A 22,747-nucleotide genomic window follows, 5' to 3' on the forward strand; every position below is an offset into this window, starting at 1 on the left:
GACTTGACAGAAGAAGAAATGAGAATCACAACGCAAGACACTGGAGATCCCACATAAGAGTCAGAGCTTAACACAGCTTTGGAAGGCAGAAGCGATAGGTAACATACCTTCAGAGTTTCCGAAATCATTGGCAAAAGTGTCAAGCAAGAATTATTGAAGTTGGCGTCTAGAATATACGAGAATGGTGGTATACCATTAGACACAACCATGAAGATAAGAGCAGAAACTTGCAGGGCTATCGCACAACTAGCATAACACCTCATGTATGGAATTTGTCGACAGGACTAATATATACAGAGGAATGGAAAAGATAATAGAGGATATGATAGATGACGATCATTTTGACTGACCGAAGGCTAATAGCACGCGAGAGCGGCACGTCTGACATTGTAACTGATGAGGGAAGCAAAACTTGGAAAATAAAATGGACACATTCATAGGCCCTGAAAGGAAAAACATCCGGAAATGTAAAATTCTGCAAAATGTTCGGAATATTGAGAAAAATAAGAGTATGTTGCAAAGAAAGACAGGTAATACGTACAAGAACCAAGAGGGAACAATAAGGTTGCATGACCAAGAACATAATGCTGTCCCATCGTCCTACCAAAGTATTTGGTATGTTCCATTCTTCACCGATTCTGCTGAGAACCTCATCATTTCTTTTCTTATCAGTCCATCTAATTTTCGACATTCTTCTCTAGCACCACATATCAAACGCTTCAGTTCTCTTCTGTCCCGGTTTTCCCACTGTCCATGATTCACTTTCATAGAGTATTGTGCTCCAAACTTACAATATGAGTTACTCGTCCTCCAACTAAAACCGACATTTAATTGGATAGATAAAAAAAAACTACTCACTAAGCAGCAGCAGAGCACACACATAAAAGACTGTTGTGATAGACAAGCTTTCTGGCCAGTGGCTCCTTCTTTCGGTAGGAGGGTTGAAAAGGAAGGAAGAAGGGTGAAGGAAAAGGACTGAAGTGGTCTAGGAAAAGGGGTAGATTTTGGGAAAGTCACCCAGAACCGCAGGTCGGGGGAGACTTACCGTACGAGATGAGAAGGGAAGACTAATTGTTGGGGACTGCATCGGACGAGATTTGAAAAACCGAAGCTTAAAGGTAGAAGACGAGGTGATATGTACGACAGAGATTACTGCTAAGACATTTACCATAAGTTATGAAGAGTAAGAAGCTAAGTGCATTGTACATAACAGAGGTGGGATGGGCGGTGAAAAATAGATGGGAAAGACAATGAAAGATGCAGGAAACTGAAATGGAGTGAAGCAAAGAGCAGTTACACTGATAAAAAGCTGAGCGGCGAGAACCAAGGACATGTTGTAGAGCTAGTTCCCACCTACAGAGTTCTGGGAAACTGGTGTCTGGGGGAAGAATCCAGATGGTGAAACAGGCGCCGAGGTCACGAATGTCATGCTGTAGAGCACGCTCTGCCACAGGATATTGTGAGTTGGCAGTGTATACCCTCACCCTATACCCATTCATCCTAACTGATAATCTGATGGTAGTCATGCCTATGTAGAGGGCTGAACAGTGTTATAATAGCTGGTATATGACTTGTGTCGTTTCGCAGCTGGCTCTCCCTTTGATAGAATATGTTTTGCCAGTTACAGGGCTTTTATAGGTGGTGATAGGAGGACACACTATTATTAACTTGTGATCACTGTTTTAGCAGTAATCTCTGTCTTGCAAGCTCTCAGGTTTCCAAATCTTGTCCGATGCAGTCCCCAACAATCAGTCTTTCCTTCTCATCTTGTACGGTAAGATTCCCTGACCCGCTGTTCTGGGTGACTTTCCCAAAATCTCCCCCTTTTCCTAGACCTCTTCAATCCTTTTCTTCACCCTTCTTCTTCCCCCCTCAACCCTTCTGCCTGAAGAAGGTGCCCCTGGTTCCAAAAGCTTGCCAATCACAACAGTCTTTCATGTGTGTTCTGCCGCTGCTTCGTGAGTTGATTCTTTTATCTATCCTATTAAATAATTTTATGAATAATTGTTTGTTTTCGTTGTTACAAAACTGACATTTGATGTTAGTTGACTTCGTTTGGCCAGGAACATTCGCTTTGGACGTTCTTCTCTACTTTTTATGTTCTCTTTAACTTGTCCATTATGAGTTACTTTTTTCTCAAGGTAGCAGAATTCTTTCAGTTGGTCTAGATCCTTGTCTACAGTTCTGACCTTAAGTTGAACACTGATCCCATTTCTGCTAGAGTTCATTAATTTAGTCTTTCTTCGGTTTAGTCTTAATTCATAGAGTGTACCCTGTCATTGATAGCCTTTCAACACAAATTTTAATTCCATTTCTGAACCTCTCATTCCTACTTCGATGTACAGATTGAATGGTAGGGGCGATTACATTTATGTCTTTCACCTTTCCTAATTTGAGCTGTTATTGGTCTTCCTGTTTTATCCTCTTGTTTGATGTACATATTGCACGTAACCCTTCTTTTGCTAGGGGTTACACCCATTTTCCTGAGAGTTTCGGAAATCCTGCATCATTTTAAAGTATCGTGGTATTTTTATCTAACTACAAATCCTACGGACGTTTCTAGATTTGTCCCTAAGTCTCGCTTTAATCATCAATCGCCAACCCAGAAGTCCTTCTCTGATGCCTTTACCTTTCCTAAAACCAAATTGATCGTAATCTAACACTTCCTCAATCTTCTTTCTCCTCTTATACACATATTCTTGTCAGCAACTTGAGTGTGAGAGCTCTTTAGGTATTTCTGCGGATGTCCTCGCACTTATGTGCCCTTGCAACATACAGAACTATATGAATGATATTTTACTGAGATACTGATTGTTTATCTCGAGAACCAATTTGAATAATAATTTGGCTTCCAAATTTCTCAAGAATTTTCGAAATTCCTAAGAACTGTTCCACATGCCTTCCACATGATTTGATCGCGAGTCTTCCTAACCCCTGTTTGTTTCTGTGGGCTGCAGAGCTAGGCATCTCGACGACCGCTGCTTCCCGTGAAGTCTCACGGGGCCACCTGAGGACAGAGCAGCGTCGACCTGACCGCCACAGGCAAAAGCGACTCCCGCCGCTGAACACCACAGAACGCCCTACACTATGCTGCTTGTAGTGTGGTGTCAGTGGTAGCCACAGATCTCAACCCAGGTTACACCGGTCTGTCTGTGATGGCTGGTGAACTTCTCAGCTCTCTGTTGTCTCCACCCCAACCCGTGGCTACACATTCTGCAGTCGTTGCCCTACAGCCAGATGCCAGTGTAATGTGTCGGTACGATGCTCTCAAGTCCCTCATGCCGATGATTCGTTTTTTTACAGAGACATAAAGATGCACGTTCCTTGGACTTTCTCTTTTGCGATTTGTCGCTGAGTAATCCCAATAGCATTAGGAACACAATAAACATCGTGTACACACATCATTCTCCATCTGTAGCAATCTCTTTTCTGTACTGAAAATAAGCTCGCATAAGGACGAAATGCGAAAAATTTCGCACAGGCATAAAAATAATGCAGTATTTTTCTTAAAGACGTCGTATCTGCCATTAACTGTAACATTATTTGTTTCCACGACTACAGTTTCGATCCTATGCCCTTTATACAGGTATATATATATATAACCGAAAAGTGAAGGGCAGATGGCATGTATAGAACGCCACTATCATCCCATACATGAGGCAGTTATATTGCAACAAATGCTATAAACTGTACGTCACTTGCATTGGGCCACTGGAGGTGTCAAAATTTACGAATCTTCTGATGTGTGTATATCTCACTGTTGTCTCTGTATGTTGAGTCTCCTAACTCCGAGTGTACATCAACTTTAGATGAGCGTAAGGATCATAGTTATGCCATAAGGTAAATTTATTGTTACTGGTGTTAACTTCACTAACATGAATCCCCCCAAATCACTGTTCATGTTGTTTACATGACAACTGAGGCGGTTGGTGGGGAACATATTCACAAGTCGTTTCTTCTTTGTTCTTAGCAGTGATTATACATCCCACAGTAAACGTTTTGTATCAGAGTATCAACATCGTGATTACGATACAATCATTTGGTGTAAAGAAATAAGATAAGACATTTCTTTATTATGATGGGGCGTAATAGTACATATGGTATCCATCGTCAAAGGCTTGCAGTAGCTTGGCTGCTCATGAAACCATGGCAGTAATAATCATATATATATATATCATTTTACATATGTATTCTTTGTACCATATTACATCACAAAGGCATAAATCGCCTTCACAACAACTTTCGTACATGAATTGATCCACTGGACAAATAAAAAGAAAAAGGAGTACAAAAATGAGATACAAACATGTGATTGGATACTTGTCACAAATTACAGAACATTATGTGTATCACCATGTAATTGCGGTATGTACTGTTAATATGTAAGGTATTGTACCAGTACAAATATAGTCATACATTTCCATGGTCCTTAGAACGTTTAGGCCGAGAATGGCTTTTTCAGCTACACTTGCAAAACACCTTATTCATTTTTTTACTGAATTATTAAAATGTATTACTTATGTTAAAATAAATACACCCTAATTATAAATACGTGTATGAGTGGACGTAATTCTTCCTCATTTCTATACATATCATACAACTCACGGAAAACGTCGTAAAGACTACTCATATTATAAAACCAGCATAGACACGATTCTGTGCAAATCGTTACGTCCTATGCTTCTCAGTAAGTCAAAGTCAAATAGCCGAACTATACATCCTCATTAATGTTACTTTCTATTATTAGCACATAAAACTGACTGGAATTTATCTCAAGATCTCTTATTTCTTAAATCTGTCTTATTGTTGGGCAAGCCGTGTGGGTGATTTTTGAAATAGTTGTATATTTCCACTTCTTCAGGTATTTTGATACTTCTACCCTTAGGTTAATTTTTATTACTGGATCTACGTTAGGTGATGGTACTCCTCTCTCTTTGCTTGATGTGCTCTTTAATTTTGTCGCTGGAATATGAGCTTTGTAAAGTTCGGTCAAGGTGTCCGTGCTGTAACTCATATGATTACTGACATTGTATATTGATCTAGTTTCAAAAGGTAAATGCTCTACCTGCATACACTTTGTGGGTGCAGAAAGTGAAAGTTGTGCTTCCTACAGAAGTCTGATCCACTAGCTTGTTCACCAGTCCGTCGTCTCCCATCTTGTGCAGAACTGCAGGCCCAGGCGGCTGTTTTCCGGGAACGACTCTCCACCTACTGGCGGGACTTGGCGCAGCTGCTCTCACTCGATGCGACCCTCGCCTCGCAGCTGTTGGTTCCCCTCGCATTCGAACGAATGGTAAGTGGAGTTTTCTTCCTCCTCTTATAAACTGTATTGTACGTACAGGGGGTGAGAAAATGACACACACCACCTGGTCAGTTCTTGGAGAGTGTTTCCCAGTTTACCTTCTTCACACTGTAGCTATCTTTGGCTCTCCAGTTCTAATACTAACCATCTGGAAGAATTCTGAACTAACCTCTACTTCTGTGAGCCTTTTGGGGCTATGATACAGGGAGGCTAAGCTCGGAATGGTTAGAGATCGAAGAAAATCGTCTGTATCTTTCTTTTCTCGTATTTGCTAGCTACTTCTTTAACAGATTCAGATAACTTTGCATCCAATCCTGCTTTACAAGCTGAAACATGTTAGCTTCATATTTAGTGAAGAGTGGTCTAGAGTCTCAGTGTGGCATTTAAAGTCTCCATCAGCATCTTCTCTTCCTAAGAATCTCTACTCCATATGGAAGGCCTATAAAATTACTTCTCTCAACATGGAGGTTCGTCAACTTCAAATCTCGTAATGAACCTGTATACATACCACATAATTTATACAGTTCGTTACAACTGCTCAAACTCTTCCCACCTTAACATTCACGTGACCATTTCCCAGGACTCCATGACAAGACGATAGCGCAGCTGACACTTGTGGCTCGACGCCATTGGTGGCCCCCTGTGCTCACCACTGCCAGCCAGCACTGTCCGTGTGACACGGCAATGCCCCAGCCGCCGCAGCCACAGAGGACGCGCGTCAATAACGAAGGTCCATCAGTTAGCGCGTGTTGCGTCAGCGAGTGGCTTTGTTAAAGGCACTGTGCTACTACAGTCACAAGCGGAATATCTAGTGAATGCGTCAAGGCCAATGAAAATGTGTGCCAGACTAACCTGAAAGCGGATGCTGCTTTCTGAGAGCACTCATCTTAGTCGTTAGCCTTTCAGCACGTGTCTCGTGGCCTAACTCGAACCATTATCGAGTCTGAATTCTCTGTCTATGATTTAAGAACACTACCACCAGTGATTTTCCCACTAGCGAGAATAAAAGCTATGTGGTCTTAACACATACACTCGACTTGCATTCGGGAGGACGACGGTTCAATCCCGTGTCCGACCATTCTGATTTAGGGCATCGCCGACTTCCTTCCCCATTCTTCCCTAATCCGATGAGATCGATGACCTCGCTGTCTGGTCTCCTTCCCCAAACAACCCAACCTTAACACATAGAATGGCCACTGTGCATTATGACTGTTTGGATTCTGACAGTAGTATACATGGAAAGCAAAAGGACGCAGTATGATCTGTGTCTTTGTGTAGCTTTTTGTGTGTTTGTAGCAACGTGGCCGTCCCTAAAGTGTCGTGTGAGCCTCATTTTGGATCCTTTGAGAAGAGAATTAGGAGATACCTGTTTCAGTGAACTGAAAAGGTTCTGGGTACATTAAATCTTTTTCCTATAAATATTACGGATGTTTGCTGGATGGTAATTTCAAACATTGATAGTTGCGGCTTCCGTATTTAAGAATGGTTTCTGCAGACATCGTATCATGTCCTGTCATTGCATCTAGTTTTCGTTACCATCATCTATGCATTTCACTGCAGCAAAGCCAATTTACCTGATACGTATCCAATATTTTGTAGTTAGTACCTCACAGCTTCTGAGAATGTTTAAAGGACGACTTCTTTATTACAAATAATTACTATTAAAAACAGTCTTGATCACAATTTATTTTATAAGGTGACCGGTTTCGACCACTGCTGTGGTCATCTTCAGACCATTGAGTGGAAACCCCTTTCTGTTGGAGAATCACAGTCAGTTGTGATTCTCCAACAGAAAGGGGTTTCCACTCAATGGTCTGAAGATGACCACAGCAGTGGTCGAAACCGGTCACCTTATAAAATAAATTGTGATCAAGACTGTTTTTAATAGTAATTATTTACAATTTTATTGATCACTGCTGTTCCCATAATGCATTCAAAAGTAATTCTTTATTACATTTGCGGTGCAGCGACGCTTCGTTGATCATACACTGCACCTGCTTAGGAAAAGTGTAATTGCGAAAAGTTATTCCGTGAAACCAATGTTGTACAGATAGTTTCGATTTAAAGACACACTTTGCTTTCTGAATGAAACTTGAGTCTTCAGACAACTGCAGCAGTCTTGAGGTATTCGTATTCGAGATAATTCCTCTCGTGGTTCTTCACTTCAGACCCGCAGAGTAGTACGGCAAAGCGTGCTGTGGCCCAGGTAACGACGCAGCTTACGATTTTGACCCTGTGCCCCTGGTAACTGGGCTCTCACATAATACAGTGTACAAATATGTATGTATGTATGTATGTTCAGAATAGTTCAAATGGCTCTGAGCACTATGGGACTTGACTTCTGAGGTAATCAGTCCCCTAGAACTTAGAACTGCTTAAACCTAACTAACCTAAGGACATCACACAAATCCATGCCAGAGGCAGGATTCGAACCTGCGACCGTAGCAGTCGCGCGGTTCCAGACTGAAGCGTTTAGAACCGCTCGGCCACACCGGCCGGCATAGATTAGGTCTAGATGGCAGAAAGCGCAGTGGCGCCATGGCAAGGACGACGGATTCAACGCATTGGAAGGTGCAGATTCAAAAGTATGCACCACCTTCCAATTCACTGCTCCTGCAGAACGTGGGAAATTCTGAATTTTATTTTTCGTTTTCTATACTGCTTATCGACGTACGGGTAAGAGTCGTCTGCAGTAACGTGTCACCACAGTGAGTTTGGGTTGGGCCGTACGCCGGGCCCCCTACTGTGTGGACTCGGCCCGTGTCGCTCGCTGGCCTCCCTCGCCCTGTGTTGTTGTGACGCCCACAGCCGGGCTGTCGGAAACGCGAAGCGGCTCAGACCGCAAACGGGATGTTAGCTGCCCACTGACCGCTAACTGCATGCTGTCACAGCGAGGACGTGACGCACGTCCCACACACACACACAAGTAAATGCGTGCAGTATTCCTGGCGCACATCCGCAAAGCTCTACTTACGCAAATACGAATTGGAGGCGATAAATCGGGATCCCGTCTAGAACCGGTCGGCCATGTATGTATGTATGTAAATTTAAAATATATTGTATTCGAAAAGGATTCCTTTTTTCTCGGGCTCCTGCCATCAATATAAAACTGATAAAGGAGGTATTTCATTCAAAAAATATGAAAAAGAAGAGCAACTGTATTGTGAAAACAACTGAAAGCTTTTTAATTTCCATTTTTTCTCGTATTTGTGATATACGTAACAGTTTTGTTATTTCGTAATTGATTCATTACAATATACACATTCTTTTGTGAATAAGGTAATTTTTCAATTTCCAATGTCTATTAAACACTTATTAGTAACTCAGAGAGAGAGAAGTTTTCAGTGTGTACATACTTAGAACAGCAACAGCAATGGCAGCTCAAAAACAATACACATACACATACACACACACACACACACACACACACGCACCATGAACATATAAAATACTTTCTTTACACGGATGCATATTGTATATGTTCCACACGAAATATATACTCTGTCTCTCTCTCTCTCTCTCTCTCTCTCTCTCTCTCTCTCACACACACTCACACACGCACACATGGACGCACTCAGTGTGCAATGAAACATTCGTAATCTCAAACATGCAGTCAGAACTGTGACAAACAGCTCATCAAACTATTCCACACACACCCAGTTAAGTGGAACACCTTTTTACTAACAAATAAACCCACCCAGACACATCAGTAAATAGTCTGGGTGCAGCAGATTTCCATACCTATGCCCCCCGATGAACCACTTGTGATCGTGATAGGACACCCCTGCTTCCAGCTGGAATTGCAGTATGTATATAACCTCAGTCGGAAGGTCTCCTGATAAGCATTTGTGGTGCAGCGCCAATGCCCTAGAGGAGGCACCTGTTGAAGTCCCTGAACGTGAAAGTCTTTCAGGCTGAGCAAATCGCCGTCTCTGTCATGCAGACTTGTGGGATAGTCCAGCTCTACCTCTAGGACATATCCCTCAACAGCATCAGCAGCCACATATTTGATCCCTTTCCCCAGTCTGGTCATTTCCCCTTTGGACATCCATGAGAGCCCTTGAAAAGGGAGACTTTGTTGCATGGTTTGCCTTTAGAGACAGTTTACATCCAGGTACAGGAGAAACTGAAATCGTCAGACAACCTGTACTCCCCCTCGATTATTTGCAAGTTATTTGCCTTGGCATACCTGCGCACACATTGGCAAAGTCACTCGTGGACCGCATGTTCCAGGAAGACATGCATTTCAACGTTGGTCAAGAATTCGCTGCTGGCTTGTGTCTTTCTTAACATGGCATCCCACGAAATCTCAGTCATATGCTACAGAACTTCTCGAAGATGTTGGCGGTCAGACGTACATTGGTGTTCATCATTTTACATGTTCTGATAAATCAGAGATGCCGAAGTCCTGCTGTTCATTCACCAAGTGCCCGTTCTTTCCATTCATTATGGAAATGTCTCTTAGTTTACTAAAGAATCCAGATATTCGTATGGAAAGACCCCTTCTCCCTCACAAGTTGAAACTCTTGAAACTCTACATCATCGAGATAAGTGGCTCCCTTTGCTAAGAATATCTCCAGGACGCGTTGGTTCAGCAAATTTCTAAAGAGACGTGGGCATGAAGCGTTGTGAATCCAGGAAGTGGTGTGATCCTCTTTGAAGCGGCATGTATTTGTCAACGGTGTCAGCAATGACACTGATCTTATCATCCTGCTACCCAGACTCGTCAAAGTGCTGAACTAGAAAGTGGGCATCATGCTCACTGAAATTGTGGAAAAGATGGCTGTGTGCTGTGGCAGTTGGTACTTAAAGTTACATGGGTTGTCAGCTGCACTCTGGGACTTCCCCGTTACGTGGCAACAGTTTCTACAGGGAGCTTCCTCACCTCTGTCCAGTCACAGTCCCCAGATATAACGATCAGCTGCCTGCTTGTACAGTGCATCATTCTCCTTCACGTTGGTCATGAGGACGTTTTCACTATAAATGTTATAAACATCCCGTACAAGACTTTCAAGCTCAGTGAGCAGCCATCTCGCACTATTCCCTTGACATAAGATTTTAATTTTAGTGCACAGAACTTGATGGGTAGCCACATATCGTATGCATCATTTTGTGACAGTGATACAGGAGGCAGAGGCACCACGTTCACACTGTACCACAGGAGCTAGGAGGCGCTCTAAATCGACGTAAACGACAAAGGGACAGAAGTGTTGGTGAGAGGCATTCTTAAACTTCGAGAACCGTTTATCCTTGCTAAGCATTTCCACACCTATTGTTTCCTGGCTCTAGCAGTCAATCAGGTGTCTTTCAAGATACACGCTCTTGGTAAACGACTTGAGACATCTACAGCAAAAATATCTTGCTCCTTTTTTGTTTTCATTTCAGAGGAACGTAGGTGGGACACGCACTTTATCCAAACGTTGTGTTGCTTATCGTCTTCAGAGATTAGCAGCAGGTCTACACTATTTGGATGTTTCTCGGCTAATATGGACAAGAAGAGGGGACCACCTAATTTACGCTCGACTTCTTTGTCGATGTGCCACACAGCGTATTAATGTTTGTCTTCTTCTTATGGCTTTCCTACATTCGGCCATAAACGAGAAATTAGAACGTCACTGGACATCGGTTGTTCGTTGTGTATCTGTATGCCCTGTATTTTTTGGTTAATTTCTATCATTAGTGAGAAGCAACCATGGAAATCAATTTAAATTCCTCTCTTCATGATTCTGGGCATTAGGACATGCTTTTTGTTAGCAGTATATACTTTTGAAGAGAGATGTAACTGGACCCCACAATAAGTTGATCAAAATCTTATGAACATAAATCAAGGCAGAGCATACAGCTGAGTGTCTTACAGGACCCCCTTTCCTGCACCTCAGAAAAGTGACTCAGTATGACCACTCTGGTATCGACTCACACCATGATGTCACGACAGCTCTCCCCCTAACTTGGACAATGCTCTTCCCCTCAACAACACGTCGAACTCCTAATAACTCTGCACACAAGAAGGAGAAACAGACGCAGTTGATAAGTATCTAAGGAAGGAGAAATAAAAATCCGTATTCGTATAATAATAATAATAAATTCTGAGTACTTACAAGAAAACTGCTGTTACGTTCATTACTGGAATACACTTCCAGCAACTCATCATCAGTGGGCATGTTTGTCATTTTATTATTATTTATTTTATGGCCTTCATTGGACCACTGTAGTCAAAAATACAAAGTTCTAAAGAAGTTGTTACACATGGATACAATCTGGTTCGACAATAACTTAATATATTTAGGTAATATAATTATTAGACGCTATTCTTATATGAAAGGTGTTTTGCTCTTCTGTCTGCCCAATATTTCTTCATTCTTTCAGATATTTTCTTTCTTTCTTCATCTGAGACAACTCTTCCTGTACTCCTTTTATTGATTTTCATTTGTAGTCTGGTTTGTGGGTCTTGCAGTATTCTGGTTTTCTCTGTCTTGTTTTTTAGGTCATCTACTGTAATTTGAAGTTCTTTTATATCTACCTTAATTTCTGTGATCCATTTAATGTCGCTCTTGCTATTCCACAATTTTTGTATTATTTTTTTACTAATTCTGTTTTCTGGAGTTCTCATCAGATGTCCAAAGAATGAGATGCGTTTCTTCCTGATTGTGCTCATGACTGGTTCTATTTTCTTATATACTGTTTCATTTGATGCTATTCTCCAGTGTCCATTTATTTTATACTGTTTATTTATACATGTCCTAATTATTCTTCTTTCTATTTTTAGTATTCTGTCAATTTCTGCTGTATTAGTTGTTTTGAAGATAGTTTCAGCTGCATATGTTATTTCTGGTTGTGTAACTGTTTTATAGTGTTTTAATTTTGCATCTATAGATAGGTTTTTTTTGTTGTATGTAGTTTTGGTAATGTAATTTGCATAGTTCAGTTTTTTCATTCATTTTGCCATGATGGCTTCTCATTTAGATTGTATGTTATTATTTCGCCTAAATATTTAAATTTATCAACAATTTTGATTTCCTGTTCTCCTATTGTAATTTTGTTTCCAAGTGGTGGATCAGTTAGCATAATCTCTGTTTTTTCAAATGATATTCTAAGGCCTACTTTCTCTGCTATTTCTTGTAGTGATTTCACTTGTTGCCTGGCTTCTTGAACGGCGTTGGCTAGGAGAGCAAGATCATCAACGATTTCCAAGCAGTTTAAGCTAATATCATCTTTTGCACTTCTAATTCTTATCCTCTTTGGATTGTCCTTGTACCATTCTCTCATTATGTATTCCAGTGTACAGTTGAAAAGTAATGGTGATAGGCAGTCACCTTGTCTTAAGCCTGTTTTTATAAGGAATGGTTCCGAAATTTCTCCTCTTAACTTCACTTTTGATGTGGTGTTGGTTAGAGTGAGTTGTATTATTTTAATTAGTTTTGGATGGAGTCCCAGATTTCTTAAAATTTTTAATACTGAAGGTCTGTGGAGACAGTCATATGCCTTCTTAAAATCTACAAATGTTATTGCCAGAGGTTTGTTCCGTTTCTTGTAGTATGCCATAATCAATTTTAAACTAATTATCTGCTCTGCACAGCTTCTCCATGGTCTGAAACCTCCCTGATATTCCCCTAACTCCTGTTCTAATTGCTCCTTGATTCTTTCATATAGGATCTTGGATAGAATTTTATATGTGCAATCTAGGAGAGAGATTCCTCTGTAGTTGTCTGGGTTGCTCTTATCTCCCTCTTTGTGTAGTGGGTGGATGATAGCTGTGGTACAATGTTCGGGAAATTGTTCTGTTACCCAAATTTTTGTTAGAGCCATTTGTAAGGAGGTCTTGACTGTGTCACTTGCATATTTCCACATTTCAACAAAAACCTGATCTTCTCCACATGCCTTATAATTTTTTGTTCTTTAAGAATTTCTTCTACTTCTTGGAAAGTTGGAGGGTCTAGTTTGTTAGGTTTGGTTTTTATTGGGGTATTTATGTTGATTTGTAAGGGTTCTTTGGGTTCCTCGCAATTCAGAAGTTTGTAAAATGCTTTTGCCGTGATTTCTGCATTTTCCTTGTTACTGTGTGTCATTCTTCCATCTTCATCTTTCAGTATTAGTGCCCGCATCTCGTGGTCGTGCGGTAGCGTTCTCGCTTCCCACGCCCCGGGTTCCCGGGTTCGATTCCCGGCGGGGTCAGGGATTTTCTCTGCCTCGTGATGGCTGGGTGTTGTGTGCTGTCCTTAGGTTAGTTAGGTTTAAGTAGTTCTAAGTTCTAGGGGACTGATGACCATAGATGTTAAGTCCCATAGTGCTCAGAGCCATTCAGTATTAGTGTAGGGGTCTCATATTGTTGTAGTTGTTTCCCGAAGATTTTGTAGTAGTTCCTGGAGTTGGTTTTATGATAATTACCTTCTATAGACTTTATAATATCTTTATGAAATCCTCTCTTGATTCTTCTAATATTTTGAGTGAATTTTTTTCTTTCATTTTTTGGGTTGATGGCATTTTCTTCAGTTTTATGTGTTTGAAACTTTAACCATGCTTGGTGTCTATCTTCATGGAATTTGTCACATTCTGATGTCCACCATGCATGTATCCTTCGTGGATTCAAGGGAGCTAGATTCTCTGCTTCTTTTTTAAGTTTAGGCACTAGTTGTTCTAGATCATCTGTTAATTTGATGGTTTGTGTTATTTGTTGGTACTTATTATTTTTAATTAGCTGAGGTGGGTCAAACCTCCTTTTTATTTTATTAGTTTTTCCGGTCCTCTTCTTTAATGGTGTGAATTTGATTTTAATTTTAACCATATAATGGTCTGAGCCTGTGTCTACTCCTCTCAGTACTTTAACATTGTGGATCTCCTTATGAAAATTTTTGTCCATACAGACATGGTCTAGCTGCCACTCGCCCTTCCTCCAGTCTGGATCCATGTTTTAAGTTTACTTGGCTTCCTCTTACAATATGTTGATTTAGATATAAGGTTGTGTTCTCTGCAGAGTTCTACAAGTCTTTGACCGTTTTTGTTTGTAAATTTATGTGGACTCCATTTCCCAATTATATCTTTATATTTCCTTTCTTTTCCCAACTGAGCATTGAAATCTCCCAATAAGATTTTTACATTCTTTTTATTTACTCTGTTCACAGTTTGTTCTAGAAGGTCCCAAAATTTATCTACCTCTTCCTTAGTTTTTGTTAGACAATTTCTTTCATTTGTTGGGGCATGAGCATATTATTGTATAGGTTTCATTCATTGTTTTAAAGCTTAGAGTCGCAATTCTTGGTGATACTGCTAGGAAATACGTTACTGAATCTATTATTTTTATGTTTACTAAAAACCCTGTTCCAAACTGGGGACATTGTTTCATTGCCCTCGGTCCTGGTTTCCCATTATAAATTCTGTATCCTTGTGATTCGAATGGGTCCTCTGTGGTGTTTCTCATTTCTTGGATCCCTGCTATTAAAATTTTTTGTTTATTTAGTTCATCTGTGAGCTGCTTGAGTTTTCCGGTCTGAAGTAGTGAGTTTATGTTGTGTGTTGCTATATAATTTATTTGCTCATGTTTAATCTTCTTTTTGTGTTTTAGTGTGCATTTGGATGGTTGCAAATGCTCCGATTCGTTGCTGTCTTCTAGTTGACTACCCACCGAATCCGATGTAGCCTTTTCCTGTCTTTTTGAGCAGGACGGTGGAAATTTTTTCCTAAAAGACCTTTCCATTTTTGACTGTCGAAGGTTGTCAACCTTAGTTGGAGCAAGCGCCGATTTACAACTCCGGTTGTTAACCGTAGAGGGTGTGTTTGGTCCGCGAGAGCTATTTTATTTCAGTCAGATCCGCCAGTAAACCGGTGAGGACTTCCCTATCCGCCACCTGGACGCGCCACGTAGGAGTATCACCTCTCCTCCTACTATGACAGCATAGTAGGTTCGTGGCATGTTTGTCATTAAGGGCATATCCAGCATGGGTACTAGAGGAGGTGTATGACGTCGGCAGGGGAATGTGTCTGAAAGAATATGGACAAACCCAAACGTAAACACAGGTGCAAAAGAACTAGTAGCAGGTGGTCGTGTCAAAACACAGATATTCGCATTGAGAACATCTACAAACTAGAGCATCTCAAAAATAACAAACAAAAAATTTAATACTGTAGAATAAGCGATATCTGCCTTTGAACAATCGAAGTCGTTCCCCAGAGATCATCATCATCGTCATCATCATTATCAGCTGCTGGGTTCAGATCCCACAGCGAGTAACGCCTGCTCACACCTAGAAAAGAAGAAGTAGAACTCATAAGAATCACTTACACTACTAGCCATTAAAATTGCCACACCAAGAAGAAATGCAGATGATAAACGGGTATTCATTGGACAAATATATTATTCTAGAACTGACAGTCATTACATTTTCATGGAACTTCGGTGCATAGATCCTGAGAAATCAGTACCCAAAACAACCACCTCTGGCCGTAATAACGGCCTTGATACGTTTGGGCATTGAGTCAAACAGAGCTTTGATGGCGTGTACAGGTACAGATGCCCATGCAGCCTCAACACGATACCACAGTTCATCAAGTGTAGTGACTGGCGTATTGTGACGAGCCAGTTGCTCGGCCGCCATTGACCAGACGTTTTTAATTCGTGAGAGATCTGGAGAATGTGCTAGCCAGGGCAGCAGTCGAACACTTTCTGTATCCAGAAAGGCCCGTACAGGATCTGCAACATGCGGTCAGGAATTGTCCTACCGAAATGTAGGATTTCGCAGGGATCGAATGAAGGTAGAACCACGGATCGTAAGACATCTGTTCAAAGTGCCGTCATTGCGAACAAGAGGTGACCGAGACGTATAAGCAATGGCACCCCGTACCATCACGCCGGGCGATACGCCAGTATGGCGATGACGAATACACGCTTCCAATGTGCGTCCACCGCGATGTCGGCAAACACGGATGCGAGCATCATGATGCTGTAAACAGAACCTGGATTCATCCGAAAAAATGACGTTTTGCCATTCGTGCACCCAGGTTCGTCGTTAAGTACACCATAGCAGGCGCTCCTGTCTGTGATGCAGCGTCAAGGGTAACCGCAGCCACAGTCTCCAAGCTGATAGTCCATGCTGCTGCAAGCGTCGTCGAACTGTTCGTGCAGATGATTGTTGTCTTGCAAATGTCCCCATCTGTTGACTCAGGGATCGAGATGTGGCTGCACGATCCATTACAGCTACGCGGCTAAGATGCCTGTCATCTCGACTGCTAGTGATACGGGGCACTTGGGATCCAGCACGGCGTTCCGTAGTACCTTCCTGAACCCACCGTTTCAATAGTCTGCTAACAGTCATTGGATCTCGACCAAATCTAGCAGCAATGTGGCGATACGATAAACCGCAATCGCGATAGGCTACAATCCGACCTTTATCAAAGTCGGAGACGTTATGGTACGCATTTATCCTCCTTACACGAGGCTTCATAACAACGTTTCACCAGGCAACGCCGGTCAACTGCTGTTTGTGTATGAGAAATCGGTCGGAAACTTTCCTCATGTCAGCACGTTGTAGATGTCGCCACCGGCGCCAACATTGTGTGAATGCTCTGAAAAGCTAATCATTTGCAATTCATCACGCTTCTTCTCTCCCCACTATCATTACTTACACATAGCGCATTGCGACAGTGCCCAGCGTGTTGGTACACATTTGAACATGCCTCTCTCAACTTGCAACTGCTCTCATTACTTACCAAGCGTGGACGCAAGGCAGCACAAACGGGTTTATTTCTCGTAAGAAAAGAACTTCCACATACTAAACGAGTGGTATTGTGCTGTGTCAGAAATGCGCGAAATGGAATATGCTGGCTGCAAGTAGCTGCTGATCGGCTACGTTTTGAGTGACACATTGCAGAAACTTGGGAAATCATCTCGACAGTTCTCCAAAAAGAGTGTAGATGTCACCTGATAATAAACACAGGTGACAAAAGAACTATAAAAAATGAGCTCGGGAGTATCTAAACAAGTACAAAACTTTTATTAAGAAAATAATATTTGCACATATCTGCAACACAAGTAAATCCATTTTTCTCTCCAGCACCATGCACTTGCTTAAGGTGTCTGCCTGACATACAGTTGAATGATTCCAAATTCAGGATGGCAGTGTTCTTGAAAATATCCCACATTCATACCACCACCTCACGACCTTTGACTGCATGACGCTCTCTCTGTGATCACAGTTTCGGAGTGATGTCAGCATATCCTCATAGGTCATTCCTGTATCGTGGCGGTTACTGCGATAGTGGAATCGAGTGAATCACGCTACTGTCTTCCAAGACATGTCACACTTTATTGTTCTGAGCAGCTGGGCAGAAGTGACAACTGTGTAGAAACTTGACGAAACACAGACTGAGTCGATGTGTGTGACAACAGCTACATCTTTAATCATCTTTAAACATGAAGCGGCAGCACTCGTCGTGGAGGCCTCGCCCGTGAGCAACGATGTTGTACCAGGAGACAGGCAGCTTGGACCCTGGCAAGCAGGTCTTCAGCTGTATCTACAGGTGTTTCGTACACCTACATCTTGGCATAACCTCAGAGAATGAAGTCGAGGGTTGTAAGATCCAGCGATCGCAATGGCCATCAGAGAAGACCCCCCTTTCCAGTCCTACAATGAGTGTGAGTATTCTTCAGGTGCTTGGTGCTTGCAAACATTAACATCAAAGTGGAATGATCTTGGATAATGCCCTAAAATACCTTGACTGAGAATCTTTGCTGTTGGCCTCCGATATGGGTGGCGTGGGTGTTGTCCTCATTCTAGATCTGCCTGTTTGGCTTTTGAAAACAACATCACGGATGAATGAGGCCTCTTCCACAAACAATACAAACTGTATGAAGTTGCACAGTACAGCGCTGTGAACTATACTGGATTGACACAAGCAGACATAGGGCTCAAAGTCCGTTCGTCCCCGTGGTTGCACATTTCATCTTTGATTACTCATTGTGCACTGTACACAGCAACACACCTCACCATGAACACGACACAAGCTATCTGATGCAATGGACAGCTGACAGCAGGGTCAGTGGTGTGCTTGCGGCACAGGTTAATGCGCCTGTGCGACGCTTGAGTGCTACGAGCCTAGTTGTGCACAGTAGGTCCGTTTGGTGGTCAGGTGTGTACACTGTTTATCAGCTGCTACTGTTCGAGTGCACAACGGGCACCCGAGATCTTTGCAAGGGTGTGAGGAACTGCAGGCCTCATTGCAATACATGCATTCATTCAGACTGACAGTCGTTGCTTTGAAGAATTACCATGAGCTACATTGTTGTTAGGTGGTGTATGCTGTGTATGCCCTTAACACAATAAATATGCACTTTCGAGTATTGGTTCCCTATCTCAATATAATCTATTGTGGAACCACTGTCACCTGTTTCAGTGTTCTGTACAAACTCCCCATCCTGGGAATGGAGATTTCCAATAATTTTTGCCTGTTATCGACACTTTGTAACTTTACTGGCAGGATACTGGTCCCAGGAATACCAAGATCGGTTAAAAAATTCTACGTTATTTCCTCAGCCCAGCCCAAACAAACAAGAACAAGCAAGCAGAGGACTTTAGTTTATGTATGTAGGGAGAGAAGATTTAATAACATATTTCTGTTTACGTACTAAATCATGAATACAACATACAATTTATTTTTGGATGCAGTAATGTTCGTATGTTATACTTTCAACAGGTGATGAATACAATGTATGTCCAAATCGAAAACGACATTTTTATGTGATATAATTACAAGTTAACAAGTTTCAGATTTTTTGCTTTACTTGTACCGGAAAACTTTGTTGTTGCCAAATCTCATGATTCCAAGTCAATGGAGGGCACCCTTTAGGTTTCGATGAGTGAGTTTTCGATTATCAAAACACGAGACATAAACAGCCATATCTGTTGACTGGAGTCAGTTATAAGCTTACAATTTTTACGCCGCCTAGGGTCCACATACCGTTGTATGTGACATAATTTGAACATGATACCCAGAACTGATCCAGAGAAAAAGATTCCCAACAGATGGACAGACAAATAGACAGACTGATAAAAAATAATACGAAAAGTATTTTCTAGAGTTATATAGTTACCAATTATGGATTTTAAGATTTTTTCCTTTATTTGCACTGTGAAATCTGGCTTCTTCCAAAATGTCATGATTCTAAATCAACAGGGAGCACCTTATAGATTTTTGTGAGTGATTTTTCAAGTATGAAAATGTGTAATTAAATGGCCATATCTTTATTGCATTGGCTTAGAAGCCTACAATTTGTACAACGCCAAAGGAGCATAGACCTTAATATGTGACATAAATGTGAAATTCGTACCCGAAAATGGTCAAGAAAAAATGATCTTAACACTCGGACAGTCAATACATTCCTTCAAATCTGCAATATTCTAGACGTGTTCAGATACAGACGACATCGTGTTAGATGACGAGCAACAAACGCAAATTTTCGGCAAAAGCGATCAGCCAGGCAACAGACAAACGCTACAAAATTTTGAGTCAAACTGACATTTCGTGTGTGCACAATTAACTCAGATAATGTTTCAGATATGGAGCGGCTGATGTCTATCATTGCGTTTGTAGAAGGTCATAACATGTGTTCAAGTTTCTCACAGCGTTGGTAACGAGTAGGATTTTGACGGATTTGTCAACAGTCTGGCCATTCTATTTTCGAAAATCGTTCAAAAGTTTGAATAGAATCTCCTCAGAGTTCCAGCCACGCCATGTGGCTTTACACGTAGGAACTCGACACTGCTGGCAGCTCCAGAACATTTCAGTTGGATACATCGTCACGGGAGTATACATTCATATATTCAGACGTCTGTAATGTCAACTACCAAGAAATATCTGCACCTCTCTTATCTGATGTCACAGTTTGAGAAATGTATTTATTTAATAAAACATCTGCTACCACAGGCTTGTGGATGTTATGAAAGTAATTTGAACTATTTTCTGTGTGTCTCAGGGTAACCACGCAAGTGATCAGCAACTCCACGGTTGGATTAAGGACATGGAACGTGTGAAAAACATGCTGCGCACGAAATTAACCGGATGGGTACATGACATGCAATTCGCCAGCAAACAGGTGGAGCACTACGAGGTGGAAGAAGACAAGGACAGGCCAGGGCACTTGATACTCAGGTATAAACCAGTGTACACTCAAATGTCTGTCACACTCACTATGGTTTATTGGAGTTTATCTCACTTTTATCCATGGAAGTATTCATTAAAGTTATAGAAAACACAGGGATCATTTAATTCAGAATGGAGTAAAGAACTAGCATTAATAGTCAGTAGTGAAGGACATGGTTACAGAAACTCGTGATTTACAAAGGTTTTTGACTCCGTTTAGCCTTCGATATTTTGATTCGTATTGTGTCTTAAAATGTGCCACGTATTACGTAACAGACAAGCGGAGAAAACTGACACAATAACTGATGTTACTGCATTTACTAGAGAAAGTATTCATGGTTACAGATACTTCCAAAGTTTTCATAATTTGTGGAAACAATGATGTGGAACCTGACACGAAAAGCGAGCGTGTCCTCGTCTTATTCCGGAAAAAAAAAACACTTCGGGAGAAATTACGGTAATACCATGTAGTAGCGACTCTAGTCCAGATACTGGCATCCAGTCGGTGAGGAAAAGAGGCCACAAGTCATGTTCATCTCAATAGATGGACGAAACATCTAAGCAGGGATGAGGGAAGATGGGAAGACGTCAGCAGAGGGCAGGAAGCGGATAGCCATCGTTCTTATATTGTGTCCTGTGGTTGGTGTGTTTAAATCAGTCCGTAGCATAGAGAGTAAATACTGGAGGTTGCGAGCGGGAGGAAAGCGGAATAGTCTCACGAGTGGTTGACATATGGGGCCGTGGATTGGAGTAGTGTAGGAGATATGTTGGCACTATGGAGGGTGACCAGGTGGCTTCCTATGTGGGAATGGGCAAGCTCCCAGCAGGCACCCCAGGTCTTGTGGCGGTGTTCTTGGATTATTTTAGGTGGCTTATTGTGGGATAGCTATGGAGGTGGAAGACGTGGATTAGGATTGACAGTTAGACTCAGTCGTGATTACTATCAATAGGATGAAAGACTTCTGCAGTTATATCTGAAGAGGTCGGTAGGGGAGTCACTTTGGAATGAGTGTGTCTGGGAAATGGACTAGGTCTTCTGAAACGAAGATGATCAACCGACATCCACAGTTAAGTTCATCATGAGAATTGATGTGGGTAAACAGCTGTGGAGAGGCAGTGGTTAGTGTGAGGAACGAAATTATGTGCTATAGGATGATGACAGAGACAGGTAGTAGGACAGATCACGGTCAGGATGGTAAAATACACACTCAGTATAAAGTATTATGCAGGATGATTGAACATGATTTGTAGCCAACTGGAGCTTTTTTTGAGGAACGGTATTGTTACTCTACAATGTTTATTGTGTGGTGATTTTTGATTTGCTACTCCAGGTCTGTCATCAGAACTATGAGTGGGTTACTGGTTCACTGTGTATAGACACATGCAGATAGTGTGATGGGATAAAACTATCGGTAATTGTGTCCGGCAGTGGGAATGAAGGCAACAGTGATTTCAAGACAGGGGTGCAGTACACAAAGGAAGCAGCTAATCGGATAGCAGGGTACTTGTGGAGAGTACATGGGGGGTTTCAGGCTAGCCAGTAGTTTGAGGTACTCTCATGAACACTCGCCAGTTGGTTTTCATTTAGGGAAATCAGATAGCTTTCAGAATAGTCAGTTCGACTCTAAAACTTTTATCAGTCAACTGTCGAAGTATTTGTAACATAGTTCCCAAATTTACTCTCCTCCATGAACGTTCTCAGCCTCAAATTATTCTTGAATTGAGAGCTGGCTAAGACCCAAAGTAAAAAAAACTCTTAGATATTTAGCGAGCCTTGGAATGTTTATCGGAAAGACATATTTGACGCCGTAGGAGGGGAAGTGTTCATTGCAGCTGACAAAAAATATTCTCTTTACTGAGGTTGAATTTGAGTGCAATAGTGAAGTTACGTGGTCGCACTTAACAGGACTAGGTGAAACCATATCAGTTGTTGGATGTTTTTACCACCCACCCGACTCCGCTGGGACAGATGTGGAGCCATTCAAAGAAGGTAAATAGTCAGCATTGCATAAATATCCAGATCACGCGACACTAGCTGGCGGTGACCTTAACCTACCGAGTATAGACTGGGACGTCTATGGATTCACTGCAGGTCGTGCAGACAGACAGTCTTGTGAGGGGCTTTTGAACACGTTTTCCGAAAACTGTGTTGAGCAGCTAGTTCGTCAGCCAGCACAAACAGGCAGGACCTTATCGATGGCGTGAGCATAGAGATGGGGATTAGTGATCATGATGTTATCATAGCGACTATGGTTACGAAAGTCAGTAAATCAGTCGAGAACGCTAGGAGAGTTGATATGCAGTTGTCAGCGTCTC

The 22,747-nt window shown here is 41.8% G+C and overlaps 1 protein-coding gene across 1 annotated transcript in view; it reads left to right on the forward strand.

Moving 5' to 3' along the window:
• Positions 1-22,747, forward strand: part of LOC124719801 — a 68,221-nt gene that overhangs the window by 29,824 nt on the left and 15,650 nt on the right. Inside the window, exons 3-4 of the mRNA XM_047244995.1 lie at positions 5,166-5,293; positions 20,265-20,440. Coding sequence (XP_047100951.1) covers positions 5,166-5,293; positions 20,265-20,440 — 304 coding nt within the window. The remainder of the gene's footprint in view (positions 1-5,165; positions 5,294-20,264; positions 20,441-22,747) is intronic.

The sequence above is a fragment of the Schistocerca piceifrons genome, chromosome 11 (genome assembly GCF_021461385.2).
Source record: "Schistocerca piceifrons isolate TAMUIC-IGC-003096 chromosome 11, iqSchPice1.1, whole genome shotgun sequence".
NCBI classification, from domain to species: domain Eukaryota; kingdom Metazoa; phylum Arthropoda; class Insecta; order Orthoptera; family Acrididae; genus Schistocerca; species Schistocerca piceifrons.